The sequence below is a fragment of the Pelodiscus sinensis genome, chromosome 15, assembly GCF_052426305.1.
Source record: "Pelodiscus sinensis isolate ZL-2025 chromosome 15, ASM5242630v1, whole genome shotgun sequence".
NCBI lineage: Eukaryota > Metazoa > Chordata > Testudines > Trionychidae > Pelodiscus > Pelodiscus sinensis.
The window spans coordinates 40,628,689-40,648,517 of record NC_143066.1 but is presented as its reverse complement, the minus strand read 5'-3'; the positions used below and the strand labels follow the sequence as shown (position 1 = coordinate 40,648,517).

General features: G+C 44.5%; 2 protein-coding genes across 5 annotated transcripts in view; one reads left to right on the top strand and one right to left on the bottom strand.

The window, feature by feature from the left end:
- The window catches only part of GRID2IP (Grid2 interacting protein), a 103,490-nt gene extending 102,204 nt beyond the window's left edge, over window positions 1-1,286 (bottom strand). For both annotated transcript variants that reach the window (XM_075899867.2, XM_075899868.2), the window contains exon 1: window positions 303-1,286. The gene's annotated coding sequence lies outside the window, so the exon portion shown is untranslated. The remainder of the gene's footprint in view (window positions 1-302) is intronic.
- A 2,840-nt stretch (window positions 1,287-4,126) lies between these two features.
- Window positions 4,127-18,187, top strand: ZDHHC4 (zDHHC palmitoyltransferase 4). Of its 3 annotated transcripts, XM_006133824.5 has the most exons (9): window positions 4,127-4,310; window positions 6,787-6,958; window positions 7,073-7,181; window positions 7,959-8,089; window positions 11,643-11,716; window positions 12,633-12,811; window positions 14,658-14,783; window positions 16,250-16,494; window positions 17,729-18,187. In XM_006133824.5, the coding sequence occupies exons 4-9, from the start codon at window positions 7,967-7,969 to the stop codon at window positions 18,008-18,010; spliced, it is 1,029 nt and encodes a 342-aa protein (XP_006133886.3). In that variant the 5' UTR covers window positions 4,127-4,310; window positions 6,787-6,958; window positions 7,073-7,181; window positions 7,959-7,966; the 3' UTR covers window positions 18,011-18,187. The 3 variants fall into 3 exon arrangements, with proteins under 3 accessions (XP_006133886.3, XP_006133887.3, XP_089625456.1); XM_006133825.5 differs by lacking the exon at window positions 7,073-7,181 and having other exon boundaries at window positions 4,129-4,310; XM_089769330.1 differs by lacking the exons at window positions 4,127-4,310; window positions 6,787-6,958; window positions 7,073-7,181 and adding an exon at window positions 9,357-9,470.
- The last annotated feature ends 1,642 nt before the right edge of the window (window positions 18,188-19,829 follow it).

Sequence of the window (19,829 nt, the reverse complement as noted above, 5' to 3'; positions counted from 1 at the left end):
TGGTCAGTGGTCCACGGCCACACTTTTCTATGGAGGGGCTGCAGAGTCTGGACAGAGGTTGAGTGCAGAAGGGAGCTCAGGGAGAGGATTGGGGTGCTGGAGAGTGTGGGGTCTGAGATAGAGTTTGGGTGAAGGAGGGGGGTTTGCAGTGTGCTAAGCATCCCACTTCCTCCACTCACCGCACGCTCCCCAGCGCAGAGAGGAAGATGGAGCAGCCAGCATTTCCGAGCCCTTTGGCTACTCCTTGCCTATGGTATTGAAAGGCATGGTGGGCCAAATCTGGCCCCCAGGTCGTATCTTACCTGCCGGGGTTTAACTCCATGGGTGTAAAGCAGAGACAACACTTTGGTGACTTGGTGACTGCAGAGGCACAGTGCAGCCAGTGAAGATATAGCTCACTGATCCTGCAGAAGCCAAAAGGTTATTTGCTTAGGAAAATGTTTCTTAAGAATAGAAGAACGGCCACACTGGATCAGACCAAAGGTCCATCTAGCTCAGTGTCCTGTCTGCCCACAGTGGCCAGTGTCAAGTGTCCTAGAGGGAATGAACAGAACAGGGAATCACCAATGATCCCACCCCTATCACCTGTTCCCAGCCTCTGACAAAGAGAGGCGAGGGACACCATTCCTGCCCATCCTGGCTAATAACCAGTGATGGACCTATTCTCAGTTAATTTATCTAGCTCTTTTTTGAACCATGTTAAAGTCCTGGTCTTCACAACATCCTCTGGCAAGGAGTTCCACAAGTTGACTGTGCATTGCGTGAAGAAATACTTCCTTTTGTTTTAAACTTGCTACCTATTAATTTCATTTGGTGACCCTTAGTTCTTGTTATGCGAACACGTAAATATTCTCCTTCTAAATTTTCTATATTCACTTTCTCCATACCAGTTATGATTTCGAAATAAAGCCCTCTATCCTATCCCCCTTTAGGCTCCTCTTTCCTAAGCTGAAAAGTCCCAGTATTTTTAATCTTTCTTCATATGGCAGCCATTCTAAACCCCTAATCATTTTTGTTGCCCTTTTCTGAACTTTTTCCAATACTATCTTTTTTGAGATGAGGTAATCACATGTGCACACAGTATTCAAGATGTGGGCGCACCATAAACTTACACAGAGGTATTCTCTGTTTTATTCACTATCCCTTTCTTAATGACTCCTAACATTTTATTTACTTTTTTCACTGTTGCTGCACATTGTGTGGATGTTTTTAGAAAACTGTCCATAGGGACAGCAAGTTCTCTCTCGAGTGCTAATAGCTAATTCAGTCCCCCCTCTACATCGGGGGGGGACCAGCTCCCTACTGGGACCCCCCCACAGACAGAGCAGCCTCTGCCTGTGGCCAGCCCAGGCCACTACGAGCAGAGGCTGCTTCATGGCAGCCTCTCCTACCCCCTCCCCATCCTGCTGCCTCTTATAGATACAAAGGCTAATTGCTTACGTCCCTAGTCTCAGCATTTCCAGGTTACTTTAGTTTTCTGGATCCATAGCAGTACCTAATGATCAGACGAGAACTGAATGGGAATCTTTGAGAATCTGAGACCCAAACATGTTTTTGTATTCATCTCCTATTACAATGAGCTGCACTGGATCATTAATAAGAATCCTACATACAGCTTTGGGATTTAGGGATTTTCTTGGATTTATTCTCCCTTTCTACTGGTTTTATCCACTTTCTACTGTTCAGGGACGCAGAGGGAACAAGTCTAATTGTATAGCCCTGCTATTACCCCCAACAACATCGCCCCAAATCTTCAAGTCCTGATCACAATTCCCCCTGAACTGATGGCCACTTTGTGCCTCAATCTGGAGAGACTTCCCTGGTGGTTTGGTTTTGTAATAGCTGCCTTTTGCATCCATGGTATGACTTGTCTTATTAATGAACCTCCCTGTTCCAGTGGTCCCTATTCATTGTAGAGGTGTACCATAATTGCAGGAAGCAGGAGAGTGGGAAGTGCTGCAGCACACCCAGGTTTTCCACCCATGTTTCCCGCACCTCCGGATGTTCCTCACAGGGTCCTGCTGGCCCTTCCAGGCCTCAGGAACTTGTCACCCACCAGCCCCATGGGCTCCACTGGCCCTTGGGGTCCTGCTGCCTGCTGGCCCTGCAAAAGGCTCCACAGCCTGCAGGCCCTGTCAATCCTACGGTCCCACCACCAGCCCAGGGGTCTGCAGCTGCTCCCAGCTGTGGCCCCAGCATGGAGCAGTGAGAGTTGCCAACTGTCCCGGTCTAGACACACGGGACATCATTTGTAGCAATAGAATCCGGTCCGAGAGAGTTGGCAAACCAATCTCAGTAGGTCTAAAGCGAGGGAGGGGTGCAACTCAGCACCTCCACCCCAAAAATATTTCCAGTGCCAATGAACTGCACCCAAGCGCTAGCTCTGTATAATACAGCTGAATCCTTGTATAGTCTGGGCAATAAACTGGGACCTATCAAAAAGACTATTCACATACAGAGGCCATGTCTATACTAGGAAATTATTTCCAAAAAACTAAAATTTCCTCACTACTGGAAAGCCTTGAAATTAGTCGAGGCAGGCTCCATTAATGTGGAAGCGCTACCTCAACTTAGAGCCCCAGGAAGCACTGGGGAATAATTAGTTTGAATTACTCTAGGGAGTGGTTATTTCGAAATAATTCCACACTACTGATATTTCAAAATAACTATTTCAAAATTAGCATTATTCCCCAAGGAAAGCAAGAGTATAGATTTTGAAATGAGCAATCCGTTATTTTGAAGTAACAGGTTTGGTAGTGTCAATGCGCCGCTTATTCATTTGATCTAAGGGCGGGGGTGACTATTTTGAAATAAAGCCCTAGTGTAGACCAGGGTAGAGAAGCATTTTTCCTCTTAAAAATAGGGCTTACTTCTTACATTAAACTTCATGGGCAAAATGTTCTGCACTAGCCTGGATTCTGCTTTTTCTCCAGGGGGACCAATGACTTTCAAGTCCTAGAAATAAAATTTAATTATCTCAGATTCTTAGTTCAAAGGCTGAAAACACAGGTGGGAGCTGCAATCTCAGCACTGCCTACATCAACTATATAAGGGCAGCACCAGTCATTTTCTGGGCTTGTCTTGGTTTAACCTCTCAGCAGCTATTATGTTCCATAAAAAGAAATCACACAAATGGAGTCAGTGTTAAGCAGTTCACCAGGGGCCAGGGTGTCCTGGCTCAAAAATCAGCTTGAGACATCTGAAAGCGGGTTATTACAAGAGTCCCAGTGCTAGAGGCTTATCCAATGTCAATAGTCAGCCGTAATCTTTACAGCATCTCATAACCCTGTCTCGTGATTAATCTCGCCTCCTCCCAAGACAAAAAACCCTCATTCTTCTTTCAGGAAACTCTTCTTTTTAATTGTATCCTTTGGTATATATGGTTGTGACAATTTTCTTCCACTATTTGATCTGAGGAAGTGGGTCTGGCCCACGAAAGCTCATCCCCTAATAAACCATCTTGTTAGTCTTTAAAGTGCTACATTGTCCTGTATTTTGTTTCAGCTACACCAGACTAACACGGCTACATTTCTCACTTCTTTACACATGTACTCCTGGCTACCACTCTGCCCGCTGGATGCAGTCTCTGTCCAATTTCTCCATTCAAATGTGTGGGCCAGCCGCAAGTGAAGTCAGCCTGTATGTGTAGCTGCAGCATCCCTGCGTGACGGCTCACCCCTGTGTCCAGGGGGGCGGAAACCATTTTTGTGGCAGGGGTGCTGAAGGCAGACACCGTGGATTTGGGTTTATTGCTACTTCCAGCCAAGGGGTGAGGCTGCGCCACCAGCACCCGCGCCCTTGTCCTTCCCATCGTGGGACAGCACTTGGCAGAGTCCGAGGCCTCCCTTCTGCCGGGGGCGGGGGGGCCTGTCGATGCCGTGGGCTGTGGCCTCCTCACGCAGCGGTGGCAACAGCCTGGCGGTAGCACAGCAAGATGTGACGTCATGCAGCGAGTGGCGGGAGAGGGGTGTGTGACATCACACAGCGGGCAGCGCCCCATGCTCCGTCAGGCCAGCGAGGGGAGGGGCGGGGCTGCGAACACCCCACAGCTTGCTGGCCGCTGCCATGGCAACGCCGCCGCTGGGACTCACTCTCGAGAGGCCGCCCCGCACGCACTTCCGGTTGGGCTGGCCGCACTTCCGCGGGCGTTCAAAAACCCGCCTGCTCCGCTGCGTAAGCGGAACTTCCGGTGTCGTACCAGGCCTCGGAGCCTCCCGGTTGCTAGGCAACGGCCCCTCGGGGACGGAGCGATTCCCGAGCGGCCGGCTGCTCGATTAGCTGGGCCTGGAGGGCCCCGCGCGACGCTGGCGGTGAGGCCCTGTCCCCCCCCACCCTCAGAGCCAGCCCGGGTCCCGTCGCTTCCCGCCCTGCCTGGACTCGTCCCCTGGGCCCCGCCGCCTGGCGATCCCGCGGGGGCGCCGGGCTGCCCCCGCCGCGCGCTCTGGGGACGCGGGGAGCCCATCGCGCCGGGCTGCAGGGGCCGGCCCCGCCCCGCCCGGGGGGGGGCGGTCAGTGTGCAAGTGCAAACGCTGCACGCGCAGGGGCGGCCCCGCCCGGGGGGGGGGCGGTCAGTGTGCAAGTGCAAACGCTGCACGCGCAGGGGCGGCCCCGCCCGGGGGGGGGCGGTCAGTGTGCAAGTGCAAACGCTGCACGCGCAGGGGCGGCCCCGCCCGGGGGGGGCGGTCAGTGTGCAAGTGCAAACGCTGCACGCGCAGGGGCGGCCCCGCCCGGGACCTGAGCTGCTGCGGCACCTCCCCCCCCTTCTTCCGCTGCCTGTAGTTGTTACTGGGCCGCGTCCACAGGGAATGGAGGGGGGGGGTCATAGGCTGCGTCTACACTGGCAGCTTCTGTTGCAGAAAAGTTCTCGTGCAAAAACTCCTGCCCCAGAGCGCGTCCACACGGCCACGTGCCCTTGTGCAAGAGCAGCTGTGCCAGTGTGGACACTCTCTTGTGCAAGAAAGCTCCGATGGCCATTTTAACCATAGGGGCTTCTTGCGCAAGAAATGCATGTTGCCTGTCTACACTGGCCTCTTCTGGAGGGGGGGGGGGACAGGAGAGCCGTTTTCAGGTGTCTAAAAGGGTGTGATAAGGAGGAGGGAGAAAACTTGTTCTCCTTGGCCTCTGAGGATAGAACAAGAAGCAATGGGCTTGAACCGCAGCAAGGGAGGTTTAGGTTGGACATTAGGAAAAAGATCCTGCCTGTCAGGGTGGTCAGACACTGGAATAAATTGCCCAGGGAGGTTGTGGAATCTCCATCTCTGGAGATATTTAAGAGTAGGGTAGATAAATGCCTATCAGGGATGGTCTAGACAGTATTTGGTCCTGCCATGAGGGCAGGGGACTGGACTTGATGACCTTTCGAGGTCCCTTCCAGTCCTAGTATGCTATGATTCTATGATAACTCTTGCTTATTCCTTGTGGGGAGAGGAATAACTCTTCTGGTAGAAGCCCTGTTTTACAACGCTGTACTGTAAATTTACTTCTGGAAGAACGCTCGTGCAGTGTAGACAGCTGGCAAGTTTTTGCGTAAGAACGACTGTTCTTCCGCAAGAAGCTGCCAGTGTAGATGTAGTGTTCATGCTACCTGAAGCTGATAGAGAAGGTGCAAAGTGTTCTTAAGTTCCCGTTGGTTGGTTAAGTCACTGGGACTGTGGTTCTCAACTGGTGGTCTATGGTGACTTTCTCGGTGGTTCATAGGAACATTGTCCAAAGTCACAGGGCGTGAGCAGGTGCCGTCATCAGGCTGTCTTACACCGTGTTCACATGCACGCAGCGCGTCATCCATAGCGTCCCCAAGGACACAACTGTGTTGTGTTGCCAGTAACTTCCGTCTGTGGCTCCGCCGTTGTGCTGAGCAGTTGCTGTGTCGTTGGTCCTATGCTACATGTGCTGGAGGTGATCTACAAAAATCTTTTGATTGGCCTGGTGGTCCGCGGACTGAAACGAGTTCAGAACCACTGCACTAGGATGTGGAAAAGTAACAGAGAGGTAGCCATGTTAGTTGGATCTTAGTAAAACAACAAAAGCGGGTCTGCCCTGCAAAAACTCGTCACCTAATAAACCATCTTGTTAGTCTTTAAAGTGCTACATGACTGCTTTTTTTGTTTTACTAGGATGTGGAAGGTAGTGTGCTAGCCAGGTGATGTCTTTATTCACACCTTTGTGATGGGTCCCAAACCTGTAAGTGAAGTAAAGTTCCAAGGCTTCCCTGTGTATTTGGCTTATGGAATTGGCCTGTATCCCTTTGGTATATATGGTCATGCCAAGTTCCTTCCACAATTTGATCTGAGGAAGTGGGTCTGGCCCACGAAAGCTCATCACCTAATAAATCATCTTGTTAGTCTTTAAAGTGCTGCATAGTCCTGTCTTTTGTTGAAACAACACAGTGATTTTGAGATCCATTAATGAGTGCCTGGGCAGGTTAAAATGTTCTCCAACCTGTTTGTGTGTTGCCTTTTTGGATATCTGATTTGTGTCCACTCATTCTTTCCCATAGAGACTGTCCAGTTTGGCCAGTATATGTGGCAGAGGGACATTGCTGGCATAGATCACATTAGTGGATGTGCAATTAAATGAGCCGCTGATGTGGTTGGGTCTAGTGGTGTAAGAGTGAAATAATATAGAAAAAGTGGCTTGTCAGGGCCGTGCAGAACTGTGGCCCCTCATCAAGCTTGGAACAGCACTTGGGGCAACTCTCCTGCTTGTGCTTTCTGGTGCTGGAAGGGAACTGAAATGTTTCTTCAAATACAATCTAGAATATCTGTCCTTTTTTTTTTTTTTTAAAAGGACAACTACTATTATTGACACAGTGGCATCAGTCATAGACCCCAGCTGGAGCACCATTGTGCGAGGTATTGTATAACCATCAAATAGAAAGATGTTCCAGGCCCCGATCACTTACAGTCCAAGTAAAAGACAAACCACAACTGGTGGCCATGACAAATAAAAAGAAGGCAAGGTAAGAGTGATAAGTGTGGATGAGTACATTTTAAAGCAAAGATGAAAACCAATTCGTTTGTCTAGACTTCAAGGTTCTGAGTTTTTTTCCCCTATTGTTGCTGCTATTTTCTAGAGTAGCATCCATTGGCCCCAATCTGCATTGAGCCCTATTATGCTGGACTGTGTGTAAATGCAAATGGATTGTACTGTCATAGAGGGGCTGGTGCCAGTTATGGAATGAGGTAGTTTTTTTGTTTTTTTTTAATGGCTGTACGTGATTCTGATCTCCCCCCCCCCTTAATAGCAAAGGTAACTCAAGCCCTGAAGTCTTAGCAGATAAATAGTTTTCAATTCCCTTCTATAGGTTGCATCTCTATAAACCTGGAACTCTCTGGTCCGGCCACATCTGTGGTCTGGAAGGACCATGGATTTTCCAAGATCAAAGAGTCTTGGCACGCTGCAGGGGGGCTGGGAGCCCGGTGCTATGTGGGAGGAGGGGGCGCATGGCCCTAATGGGCTGCAGGAGGTGGAAGGGTTTGGAGCCCAGCGCTGTGTGGCGTGGGAGATGCGTAGCTCAGCTGAGCTTGGGTCCAGCATGCAGCTCACGGGTGTGGGTGAATGGGGGGAGCCAACAGCAGGAGGACTAGAAATTATCTCCCCTGGGCCCTCATCCAGGACCAGTCAGGTCCCAACAGTGCTGGACCAAGGAGGTCCAACCTGGAGTAAATTACTTTCTCTTCTCAACTGTTTGTATGTATGTACTTTGTAAAATGCTTCATGCACACTATTAGAGTTCTGTAGAAATACATAATGTTTTGAACTAGAATCTTCACCTCCGACTGTGACATGCCAGAGTATTTGTAGAGATTTCCAGGACATCTTTCCATCAGAATTGGTTACTCTTTATTAATGCTTTGTTAAACAGTGTGTAGAATTCCTAATCCCAGATACCAGAGCATAGAGGTGAGGTACACACAGCACTGAGCAGCACCAATAAACTGCTTTTTTTGTTGTTGTAGGTCTCAGGATGGATTTTTTATCTCTCTTCATAATTTATCTGCTATTAGTTCTGGCTAGTATTGTTTTAGTCTGCATCTATTCAGGAAGGAAAGAGAGTTTTCCTGCAAGAGGCCTCAGTTGTATAACTCAGGTAAGGAGTCTAACATTGGTCATGTTCATGTCATGGTCATCTTCCCAGTTTTGAGGATGAATGCAGCCAGCACAAACTGAGGCTCTGGTTTTCAGCTTTGTCTTTCTCTGACTGGCTTGGCCACACTTACATTTCTGAAAAGGGACATCATTTGTATGACTGTACGTGTGTTTCTTGCAATACCTTCATATATCAGATAATGAACTGAAAACAGATCAGTCTACTCCTAATCTATTTGGGGGGCAATCCTGACCGATCCTCCGCTGGTTGTGGGGCTTTTCTCAGCAGGACCAATATGGTTTTCTTGAGCAGTAATGATGTAAGAAGTGAGAGGTGGAATAGCAGAGAGGGTTGGGCAGAAGAGGCTGGAGATGTGGGAGAAGAAAAAGGGAGAATCTGCTGCTAGTGGATCCTGCAGCTGGCTTCTGCATGAAAAGAATTGGGTACTGGGATTGAGTCTATTCCATGTAACAACTTCTGTATTCTTTGGGATGTTGGTTTTTCAAGGAATTTTGGTAGCAATTTAATGGTTTTGAGAGGTCCCCATACATTTCCATGTTGCTGTATCAATAGCCCTCTAATTAGATACAAGCTAGGATCAGGAATGAGATGCAGTGTCTTTCATCTGTCAGGCATCTTGCACACAGTGATGCACAAAAATGTTAACCCAGCCAGTGGTGACAAAAAAGTCTAAGACTATGTCTACACTGTGCAGAAGATATGCAAATGAGGTGTGGCGAAGATCGCCGTGCCTCATTTGCATACCCAATCAGCTGCCATTTTTGCGGAAGGGGCTTTTGCGCAAGAAGGAGCTGTCTACACTTCTCCTTCTTGTGCAAAAACCCCCTCTTGCGCAGGAGCCGATCTTCCACTTATTTTCAAGAAGAACGGCGCCTGCTCAAGAGGAGTTCTTTGCACAAGAAGGAGCAGTGTAGACAGCTCCTTCTTGCACAAAAGCCCCTTCTTCAAAAATGGCGGCTCATTAGGTATGCAGATGCGGCATGGCAATATTCATTGCCATGCCCTCATTTGCATATCTTCTTGCACAACAGTGCACAGTATAGACGTAGCCTAAATGACCTATCTGAAATGAGGTCACTCCAGTTCACAGATGGCGCATATATCAATATAAAACGGAATATATCAATCTCACCAGACACACCAAAATCTGAGTGGGCCATGGAGACAGGATCCCCCTCCCTTACTTTGATGTGGGGGTTCCTCTACTTTGGGGTGAGGCAGACTGACAGAAAAGTTTGTGTTACAGCAAACTGTGTTGAACCTGTACTGAGGATAAATGAAAATGACTAGGACTCTGAACCCCCCCATCAAATGAAGTTGAAACCAATGTTGTTGCTTCATGGAAAAACTATTCTATGGGGTAAGAACAGAACTTGCTGTTCTGTAATTTAAAAATTACACTTTCTCAATAGCACTGCAAAATAATTATTAAGAAAAGAAAGCTTTGAGTTGCCATACATTTACAATACATGTAGTTTACATGAAAATGATTGTCGGGTTGTTTTAGTTGAGAGAGTATAGCAAATGGGTCATGCATCTGCAAATTCTTTAATAAAAATTTTAAAAATGCTACTCGGTACTATGTATATAATAATATTTGCCAGAATATGCTAATAAATCAGGAGAAAAAATAATTTTAGCCATGTGAAACATTTTTTGTTAAAAGGGGATTAAAAAAACGAGTGTCTATTGCAAATAAAACAATAATAAAGAAATATTCTTCTCTTAAATCTGTCTAAATGGAAACAAATAGCAAAGTTCTGTAAGAAGGGAAAGGAGAATGAAAAGTCAGTGAAGTAACTGGACACATTTATCATTATTTAGATGATTATGAACAGCTTTTGGTTTTTATTGTACTTTTCTTGCAAGTAAGGGGAGCTGGGCAAACTGATGTTATGTTTTCATTACAAAAAAATCTTTGTGTTGTGTATGCAACAAACTAAATATTACAAATACCATTTATGTTGTGAAAGAAGTACTCACATTTCATCTAACAAATAAAATTGATATTTTCACAAGTTAAACAATTACAGGGTAACTTTAAAGGGATTTTTATGTTTAAACTGTGTCTTTTAAAAAATTAGTTTCTGATTATAGTCCAAAATGCATAAACCAACAATTTGGTTGAAGGTGTGACTGGTTGTATTATTTTAAGCACCTCAAAATACGGATTTTGAACAATATAAAATTACTGTACTTAGACACACCATAGCTGTTTCTAGCTCTTTGACAGGTCAACATCCATCCCACTGTTCTCTTTTCCATGCTGCCAGGAGATGGTTGTGTTCTGTATATAGTTCTTTTCAAACTCTCTTCTTTTTGTTTCCATAATCATCACGTGGAAAGGCACCACCCTTAAGAACCTTTTTGCTTTGGTTTCACTTGAATACTGTTTACGGCAATGGTGCACAGGGGAGAGCTCTCTATAACATAAGAGCTTCTTATGCCACCTTAATTTTTACATGGGGGGGAGGGAATGTGGTATCTTTCTGTCCTCTCTTGGATGCAGTGATAAAGCACAATAAACACATTTTCAAACCGTTAATTGAAAGTTAGATTCCAAAAGTTGCATAAGAGGATTGTTTTTCTATCTAATCATTTCTAATACCCCTCTAGCAGCAGCATTTAGCACCCTGATTTTTAAAAATTTTCCATGAACTGTCTTGTAGTATGAGGCAGACTCGTTAAAAGTGGAATAGGTACCCTCCCTCCCAAATCTGCCTGACTCAGCTGGCTTGTAGTCATCACATATAATATAAAACGCCCTAGTGCCATTTTTCCCCCCACATAAAGTGATTCTGTTTTGCTGTTGTGCTTTTTGCCATTGGTGGAGAGCTGGGTTGCTATAGCAATATAGACAGTTCCACAGCACTGACTGTGCTAAAGATGTGTCTGAATGAAAACAGACAGGCAGCTTTTTTTCTTCCTTGTTTGTGGTAGTTTTTGAACTGACAATTAAAAAAACATGAAGCTATCAAACTGGATATTCTCAGCAGTATCATAGCTTTCCTATTCACTTCTTAACTTACATTATAACCCTTCAGTTTCACACACTCACTCAACTCTATTGAAGTTCTTCTTTTGAGCTAAATCTTTAGGCTGAAAATAGACCTAGAAAGCTGCATGATACTCTTTCCTTTTGAACAAAACACCTTAATTTTTTTGTTTTTTTTTCAGCTCTCAAATAGATCTTTAAAATTCCCATAATTTCCCCAATTATAATTGGTAAGTTCTGGACGGAAAAAAAACAACTGAAAATTAGGTGCTTCTGAACACCCGGTCAGCATCTTTAGATGCCTAAATGCCATTAAAAATCTGGCTTCTCTGCATCACTTCTCCTCACCCTCCATTTAGTGGTTATAAAGGTATTCACCTCAAAGGAAGTAAGAGAGATTCATGAACTAATGTTTGCAATGTCCTTTGAAATCCTCAGATGGAAGGTGCTATAGAAATATTGTTGATGTTGGATGTTTTTACCACAAAGTGAAAGTGATGTGCAGTTCAGATTACATGGTGTCTTCATTTGCTCCAGATATCTTCATTTATAATCCCAACATGGCTTCAAAGACCAACACAGAGGATGCTTCACAGGCTCTTCCATACACGGTACCACATTTCTTTTTTTTTTCTTTGACATCCTTTTCCTCAACTATTTCTGATCATTACTGATGGCAGCCTCCCATTGGTACCAAAAAAAGTTGTGAGAGATTGCTCTTAGATAGGGGTGGGCAGTAATTTGATGGGGGGGGCTATTCCAAAATGTTAAGTGAGCAAGGGCCACGCTTTTTTATGGAGGCGGTGCTGGGTCTGGGATAGAGGTTGGGTGTAGGAGAGGGTCTGTAATCTGAGAGGGAGTTTGGGTGAAGGAGGGGGTTGTGACATGGGGCAGATGATTGGGGTGCAGGATCTGGGAGGAGGCGGTATGGGTATAAGAGAGGATTTTGGTTTGGGGGCAAGGTGTGGGAGGGGGGTAATAGGGTGGGAGTTGTGACCTGGGGGAGAGGGGTGCAGAGGGTTTGTGTAGACCTGGGGCAGAGGATTGGGGTGCAGGAGGGAGTATGGGTATAGGAGATGATTCTGGCTTGGAGAAGTGAAAGAGGAAGTGCAGGGTCTGGGAGGGAACTGTGCCTTGGGAAAGGCGGGGTACAGAGAGTAGGGGTGGTGACCTGGGGAAGAGAGTTGGGATGCAGGAGGGTATGGGCCACCAGGTGTAGGCTCTGGCCAGGAGGTACCCAGGGCGATCCTGGCCAGTTGGCTAAATGTTGGGCACTCCAGCCTCAGCATTTCTCCTTACGCTTTTAGGGAAAGATGTATTATGGTGATGGTTAAAAAATAAGAGCACACAGCAGTTGGTTAGGCTGCATGCTATCAATATGGAATCCTAGTTAGAGAAGTTAGTTTGACTGTGAGCCCGGTAGCAGCTCGCTCTTAGTATGAGCCTGAAATGTCTCTTGAATGAAGCTTATCTTGTGTTTAGGGCACTGGTTGTGAATTAAGCTTTTCCCCTCCCTTTCCATTACAGAAGCTGCCTGTTCATTGTCCTGCACTTAGCCTTACAAGTGACAATTTTTGGTGAATACAGTTGGGAAATATTTGGCTACTGCCAAGAGCTGGAGTTTGACACTCATTACCTTCTGCTGCCATATGTGCTGCTGGCTGTGAATATGGGCTTTTTCATTCTGTGCTCTGTGACCAACCCTGGTAAGTTCATATTGCCTGTGAATTGTTGCATTTATTGGGCAATTGTCATTTTGCTTTTGATCTGGTGTTTTCTCTAGCCACCCAAGGTATCATGTAATTGCCCAGAGGTGCTGCATGTGTCATGCCTGATTGATGATTAATTCCACAGGATGGTAGATAAGAAATGCCCCCAATGATCCCCATTGCTTTAATGTTCCAAATAAGAAGTGTAGAAATAAGTAACAAACAGTGTGAAATATACTCTCTGCGCTTGCCCTTAAAAAAAAAAAAAAAAAAAAAAAAAAAAAAGCTGTGCATTGGGCTTTTGGGTTTGTTTGTTTTTTTTTTTTTTTTTTTTTTTAAATAACACTTTTCCATAATTAGCTCTTAATAAAGAGGAAAGTGGGCTAATTGCTTTTGGTGTATTTTAGTAACACTCTCCAAAGCCAGGAATATTCATGTTTACCACATACTGCATTTCTGCATAACAATCAAATATTATGGTTAAATCAGAGAAGTTGGTAGTCCCAACAGAAAATTGGCAGGGGGTGGGGGGGATTCTTGGCTCTGTTGCTCACTAATTTTACTTAGCAACCTTGGTCAAATCATTTCATCTTTCAGTTTGAGTCCTCATTAGCCAGTCACTGCCCTGCTGTTTGTATAGATTGGCTTGGGAGTGAGCGAGTCAGGAAAAGATGGGCAGGTCTACACTGCGTGGAAAAGTTGATCAGTTACAAAATTTGAGTGGCATTAGTAGCATAACTCAAGTTGATGCATCTTACATCTACTTACCATGGGGTTTACACCGTGCTGTGTGTATGGGAGAAACTGTCCTGTAGACCCTCCTTATTTACCTTGCTCCCGGAGTCGGCGTCTGAGTGATTGGTGAACAACTTAGTGGGGCTTCACTAAGCTCGCTAAATCGACCCACTGGTGGATTGATTGCTTCAGAGTTGATCCTGGCTGATGTGACAAGAGGTCAGAGAAGTGAAAAAAGTCCTGGGAGAGTGTTGAAAACCAGGAATGTATTTTTGAGTGGGCTCTAGAGAGAGATCCAGGAAATATGATGTATATGTAGAGCTTTCCAAAGCTCTAATGTCGTCATAACTGTTATTTCATAGGTTGGCAAACTTCATAGCCTTTGCTTTGATTTTTCTGTTTCGGGGGATTTGTCGTAAGAATGGCCATACTGGGTCAGATCAATGGTTCATCCAGCCCAGTATCCTGTCTGCCTTCTGTGGCCAATACCAGATGCCCCAGAGAGGAAACACAACAGGTATTCCTCGTGATCCCTCTCCTGTCACCCACCTCCAGAGAAACTGAGGCTAGGGACACCATTCCTACCCAGCCTGGCTAATAGCCATTGATGGACCTAACCTCCAGGAATCTATCTAGCTCTTTTTTGAACCCTGGTAAAGTCCTAGCCTTCACCACATCCTCTGGCAAGGAGTTCCAGAGGTTGACTGTGCGCTGAGTGACAAAAAACTTCCTTTTGTTTGGTTTTTAAACCTGCTGCGTATTCATTTCATTGGGTGACCCCTAGTTCTTATATTGTGGGAATAAGTAAATAACTTTTCCTTATTCACTTTTTCCATACCAGTCATGTATCTCTATCATATCCCCCCTTAGTCTCCTCTTTTCTAAGATGAAAAGGCCCTGTCTTTTTAATCTCTCTTCAGTCTCTTTTAACCTCTCTTGTCAGGTTAAAAACTTCAATATTCTGTGACTCTCTCTGGAAGGGATAGTGTCATGGGGAGTAACACCAAAAATGGGCTTCTGTACAAATTGAAAGTGCATGAACAGCCTCACACCGTAACAGCACTTCTTTATGGGGAAGCTTGTTGCTATAGTGTTGTTTTTCTTATAGGTACAGTAACACAATCAAATCAGGAGTCATTTCTTAAGGCTTACGCATATGATGGAGTAATGTTTCAAAAGAACATCATGTGTCCTACCTGCAACGTGGAAAAGCCAGCCAGATCTAAACACTGCAGTAAGAGTCTCTATATTAAAAAACAATTTACACCAGATTCATTTGCTGCTGCTAATTACAATTCACCTGCCTTTAACTTAGTTATACACATTAATTAGTGCAAAAATAGTTGGCATTATTGCTCATTTTCAGGAGGTTTCAAATCAAGATTATCAGCAACTTGTCTGTGCTGTTTCTAACCAACTCTATTGGAGATCCCCAAATTTCTGGAAATGTTAGCCTGGGGACCATATGTTGATTAGCTTCAGGGAATAAATTGCAGAGCAACCTTTTAACTTAGCTTTGGCACTTCACTTCAGACAAAGGAATACTGAGAAGTCAAGTTAGATCCTGCTTAGCAACTGAGGGTGAAATTAAAAGATTTTATCTGCTTAGACTTTAGTTTAGGATTGTGCATTTTTCTTGTTATATTTGATATCCCTGTCACTTAAAATGAAACAGGGAACTGTACTCTCTCTAGGGATGTAAAATCCTGGTTTAACAGTTAAACATTAGTAGGTTAACTGGTCATAGATTAGTTTAACCTAAGTGGGATCCAGGCTGGGGACCACTCCAACCCTGCTGGAGCAGCCCAATGGGTTCCCACCTCCAGCCCTGCTCTGGGGCTGCGGCTAAGGGTGGCTCTGCTGGCTCCTAGCGCCTGTGCTGGGACTGGCCCCGGATGAGAGCAGCCCCTATCTATGGTGTTGTCCCCTGCAGGGCTGGAGCAGCCCCTTGCCCATAACAGGTGGGGAGTTGTTCCAGCCACTAGTTAACCTTTTGCATCCCTACTCTGTACATTCCATATGATGTTTTAGGTAGCACTACTGGAGAAACCTTGATCCCTGGGCTCCTCGCTGGGCTGGAGAATAAAAGAGGAACTGTTTTAATCCTTGTTGATGTTTAAATATTAAGTTTCTCTTGGTGATGTTATCTGAAACTATCGTATTTAGAACATAAGACTGGACACACTGGGTCAGACCAGATATCCATCTTGCTCCATATTCCTGGCAGTGGCCAGTGGCAGGTGCCTTTAGAATGAACAGAACTGGTAATCATCAAGTAATCCATTCCCAGCTTCTGTCAAACAAAGGCTAGGGACATCCTTATTTGCTTAACCCTTAAGAGGCACACATTGGTGGTTTTTTTAAAAAAAAAAAAAAAAAAAAAAGGTGGGGGGGAAGGAAACATTTAATTTACCATCCATGGTAACTCAGGCATTTGGGGAACGTTCCTTGGCTCCTCTTGAGATTCCTGGCCACAAAAGATTCCTTCAGAAGAAACAGAAGTCTGGCTATATCCTACAAACCACAATTACTAATCATGTGTGTCAGGCACATCGCTATTCTCCTATCTGAATGGCAAATGCTGGTCATGTTCCTGTATTTCTATTGGGGAAAAAACCAAACTAAGCTGTATAAAAGAAATCTCATTGGTTTCTTTAAAACCCAAATAATTGTGTTGTCTTGTGTTTAATTTTTGACCAGGTGTATGTAACAGTTGTGTACATCGTTTTGATCACCACTGCGTGTGGGTTAACAACTGCATTGGTGCCTTCAATATAAGATATTTCCTCCTTTACCTCTTCACTGTGACTGCCCTGGCTGCAGACCTTGCATTCGTAACAGCAGCATTTCTGATCCAAGTCGTACTGCTATCTAATATGATGCTTGGAAGTTACATTGACGATCAGGGGCAAGAGCATGCCATTGATATTCTCTTTCTTATTCAGGTAAACTAAGTGTAATGTCTGAGTTTTAACCTACTTCTTGGTTTGTAGCCTGAACAAAGAGGTGTTTTTTTTTTTTATAGTCTCATCTCTTGAGAATCTTTCAGTAGGTCCAGTTCTGGTGTTTTGTGGGGGGAGTGAGCCTTTGTTTGATGTGCTAATTATGAGGCACAATCATGCAAAGGAACTTTAAAAATATTTTCGAAGGGCAATTTCTTCAATTTCTAAGTTATATCCAACAGATCTTTGATCTGTATAGAAATAGTATTATAAATATTAATTTAAATACATGTTAGTGCAGTGTAGAGTAAATCATTCACAGCCTCATTTACTGTTTGAGATATTTAACTTTTTTTGGTCTAGAGGGGTCATGGTTTAAGAATTGTGTGTGTTCATGCTCACAAAACAGATTAGTGACCGAGCCAGTATTTTTGCTCACACTCAAGTGAGTTTTTGAGAGTTTGAATCACTATCATTTTCTTTCTGGTGAGTCCTGTGCCTCCCTCTAGAAACCTTGCCCTGAGGCTTCTGTTTGATACCGACTACTGCAATGTTCATTCCATGTGTTGTCACCAAACTTCTGGCTGAGAAAGGAAGACGTCCTTTTGGGAGCCAACTAAGCTATCTTAATCATGGCTGAGTGACAGGAAGAAATCTATACAGGCAGTCCCTGGGTTACATACAAGATAGGGACTGTAGGTTTGTTCTTAAGTTGAATTTGTATGTAAGTCGGAACTGGTACATATTGTAGGGGAAACTCTAGCCAAACATTTCTCCAGAGCTCAGTTTTATTCTCCCACACCTCACTTCCTTCAGTCCTTTATTCTCAAGCTGAGGTGTCTGCTGAGAAAAGCCGCTCCGCGTCTCCCTGGTCTGCTGGGGGGAAGCAGCTAGTGCGGGGTTGCCTCACCCCGTTTGTAAGTAGGGATCCTATGTAAGTCGGATCCATGTAACCTGGGGACTGCCTGTACATTCCGTTCCCTGAGCCCACCAACAGTTCTGTTGGCCAACCCTCAAATCCCAAGTTAACTTCTTTGTCTTGAATGCAACCCATCACCCTAGCATTCAGATACATTCATCCATGTTTGTGAACTATCTTCACAACCACCTTAAAGGTTTCATATGGGATTCACCATCTCTGTGCCAGTTGTACTGTGGTTAACAGAGCTAAATCGAAATGTATTAAAATAGGACTTTATATACTGATTTCAAATAAGTTATTTTTATCTCTTTGCAGCACCTGTTCCTGACATTTCCTAGGATTGTCTTCATGCTTGGTTTTGTTGTTGTCCTCTCTCTGGTCCTGGGGGCATATTGTTGTTTCAGTCTGTACCTGGCCTTAACTAACCAAACATCCAATGAATGGTATAAATCTAGAAGATATGAATGTTCTTGCTGTCGGGCATTGGAGCCCCATGACAGGCATATTGTTTATAGAAATATTTATTCTCAAGGAGTCTGGGTCAATTTAAAGGAAATCTTTAAACCTACAAGTTCAGAGAAAAAGAAAAAGACGTGAAGAAATGGCTATGTACTTTTAAATCAGTGTTAAATTTTTCCTGAAGGATATAGCTCCAACAGCTTTGTCAGTACCAAGGACTCTGGAAAGGATATTGTGGTTTTCGTTAAGTACTGTAGCTACAGGGCTTTTATCCTAAATTGATTTAGGTGTAAAATATATTTTTATAAAACTGTTCGTTGTCTGTGGTGTTTAGCTCATTCTGGAAGTATGGCAGTTAACACCTAGGACTAAAGCCATGGCTTGTGGGCCCTCTTTAGGATACCTCTACCCAGCAGGGCTAAACTCAAAATAAGCTATGCAACTTGAGCTACAATAATCGTGTAGTTTATTTTGAATTTTGGCACATCTACATAGCACTTATTTTGAAATAGAGCACTCTCTGACTTCCCTTAATCCTTGTAAAATGCAGGTTACAGCAGTCAGAGTAAGTCTCCGGCTGGATATTATTTTGACATGATCTCGAAATAAATACTTGTGTATAGACACATCCTTAGAAAATAGCTTCTTTGGGCATCGTCATAGCTTAAAATTTAAGGTTTTCCATCAGTATGTTCTTTTGGTGACAGTGTTAAAGCAAGTATACTGTACTTGAATTGGCTAACCAAATTCCATGTGTTAAGGATGAGAGATAGTAAGCATATTTAGCAGGAAACTCCCATGTCCCATACACTTTTGGGCTGTGTCTACACTGGCGCAATCTTGAGCAAAAACTTGCTGCCTGTCTACACTGGCCATGTGTTCTTGCGCAAGTAAACTGACATTCTAATGTATGAAATCAGGGCTTCTTGCACCAGAACTCTGATGCTTCCACTCAGGAATAAGCCCTTTTGCGCAACTGTTCTTGTGCAAGAGCCCAGTGTAGGCAGGCAACATGAATTTCTTGCGCAAGAAAACCCTATGGTTAAAATGGCCATCAGAGCTTTCATGCTCAAGAGAGCGCCTACGCTGGCATGGTTGCTCTTGCGCAAAAGCACATGCCAGTGTAGAACTCTTGCGCTAAAGAGTTTTTGCGCAAAATCACACCACTGTAGATGTAGCCTTGTTGTAACTATAAAAATGAAGTCTTAAGGAACTGCTTGGGAGTGTTTTAGCAAATGAACTTCAAGGTGTCTTTAAGGTGACCAGATTGCATGTCTAAATCTTACTGTTTTGTGGCTTCATCACACCTCCATGAGGCGTATACCTGCTAAGACAGTCACATGAAAATTAAGTTACATTTGCATGAACGAAAATTAGTGTGGTGTTCTATGCTGGTTCTGACACAAAGCTGTAACTTTGCATCATTTCATCTAGGACACAGAGCTATTTTGGATCTTCCCTTCAATGATCTTTGCAATGGAAGAGCCTAGAGGAAGTTTGTGTGCATAAGTGAAATAGGTTGAGATTTGATGGTTGAACGCCTCAATTTGACATTATACATTTTCCATCCTCTGCCAATCATACCCCATTACAGATATCCTAAGTTGCACACTGAAAATTACTAGTTACTTTTGAAAACTGCTGTGATAGAATGTAGGTACTAAATAGTTGATTTGCAATGTAAATATAGGACTGGGCCTTCGATCTATTGAGGCTTTGTTGTGAAAGCTTAGCTAACATTATTTCTGCAGTCCTAAAGCGAGGATGGAACTAGTGTTGTATGACTCGGGAGACTTGAATGCTGCCAGAATTCATACATATAAGTGGAGGAGTTGAGCTCAAACTTAATTCTTCACCTTAAGCAGCAGTGAGCAGATAACATGAGCAAGGTACACATGAAGAGCCCTAAATGGGGTTAAGTCCATTAACCCAGTTTCTGCCTTTTGTCTTAAAGCCA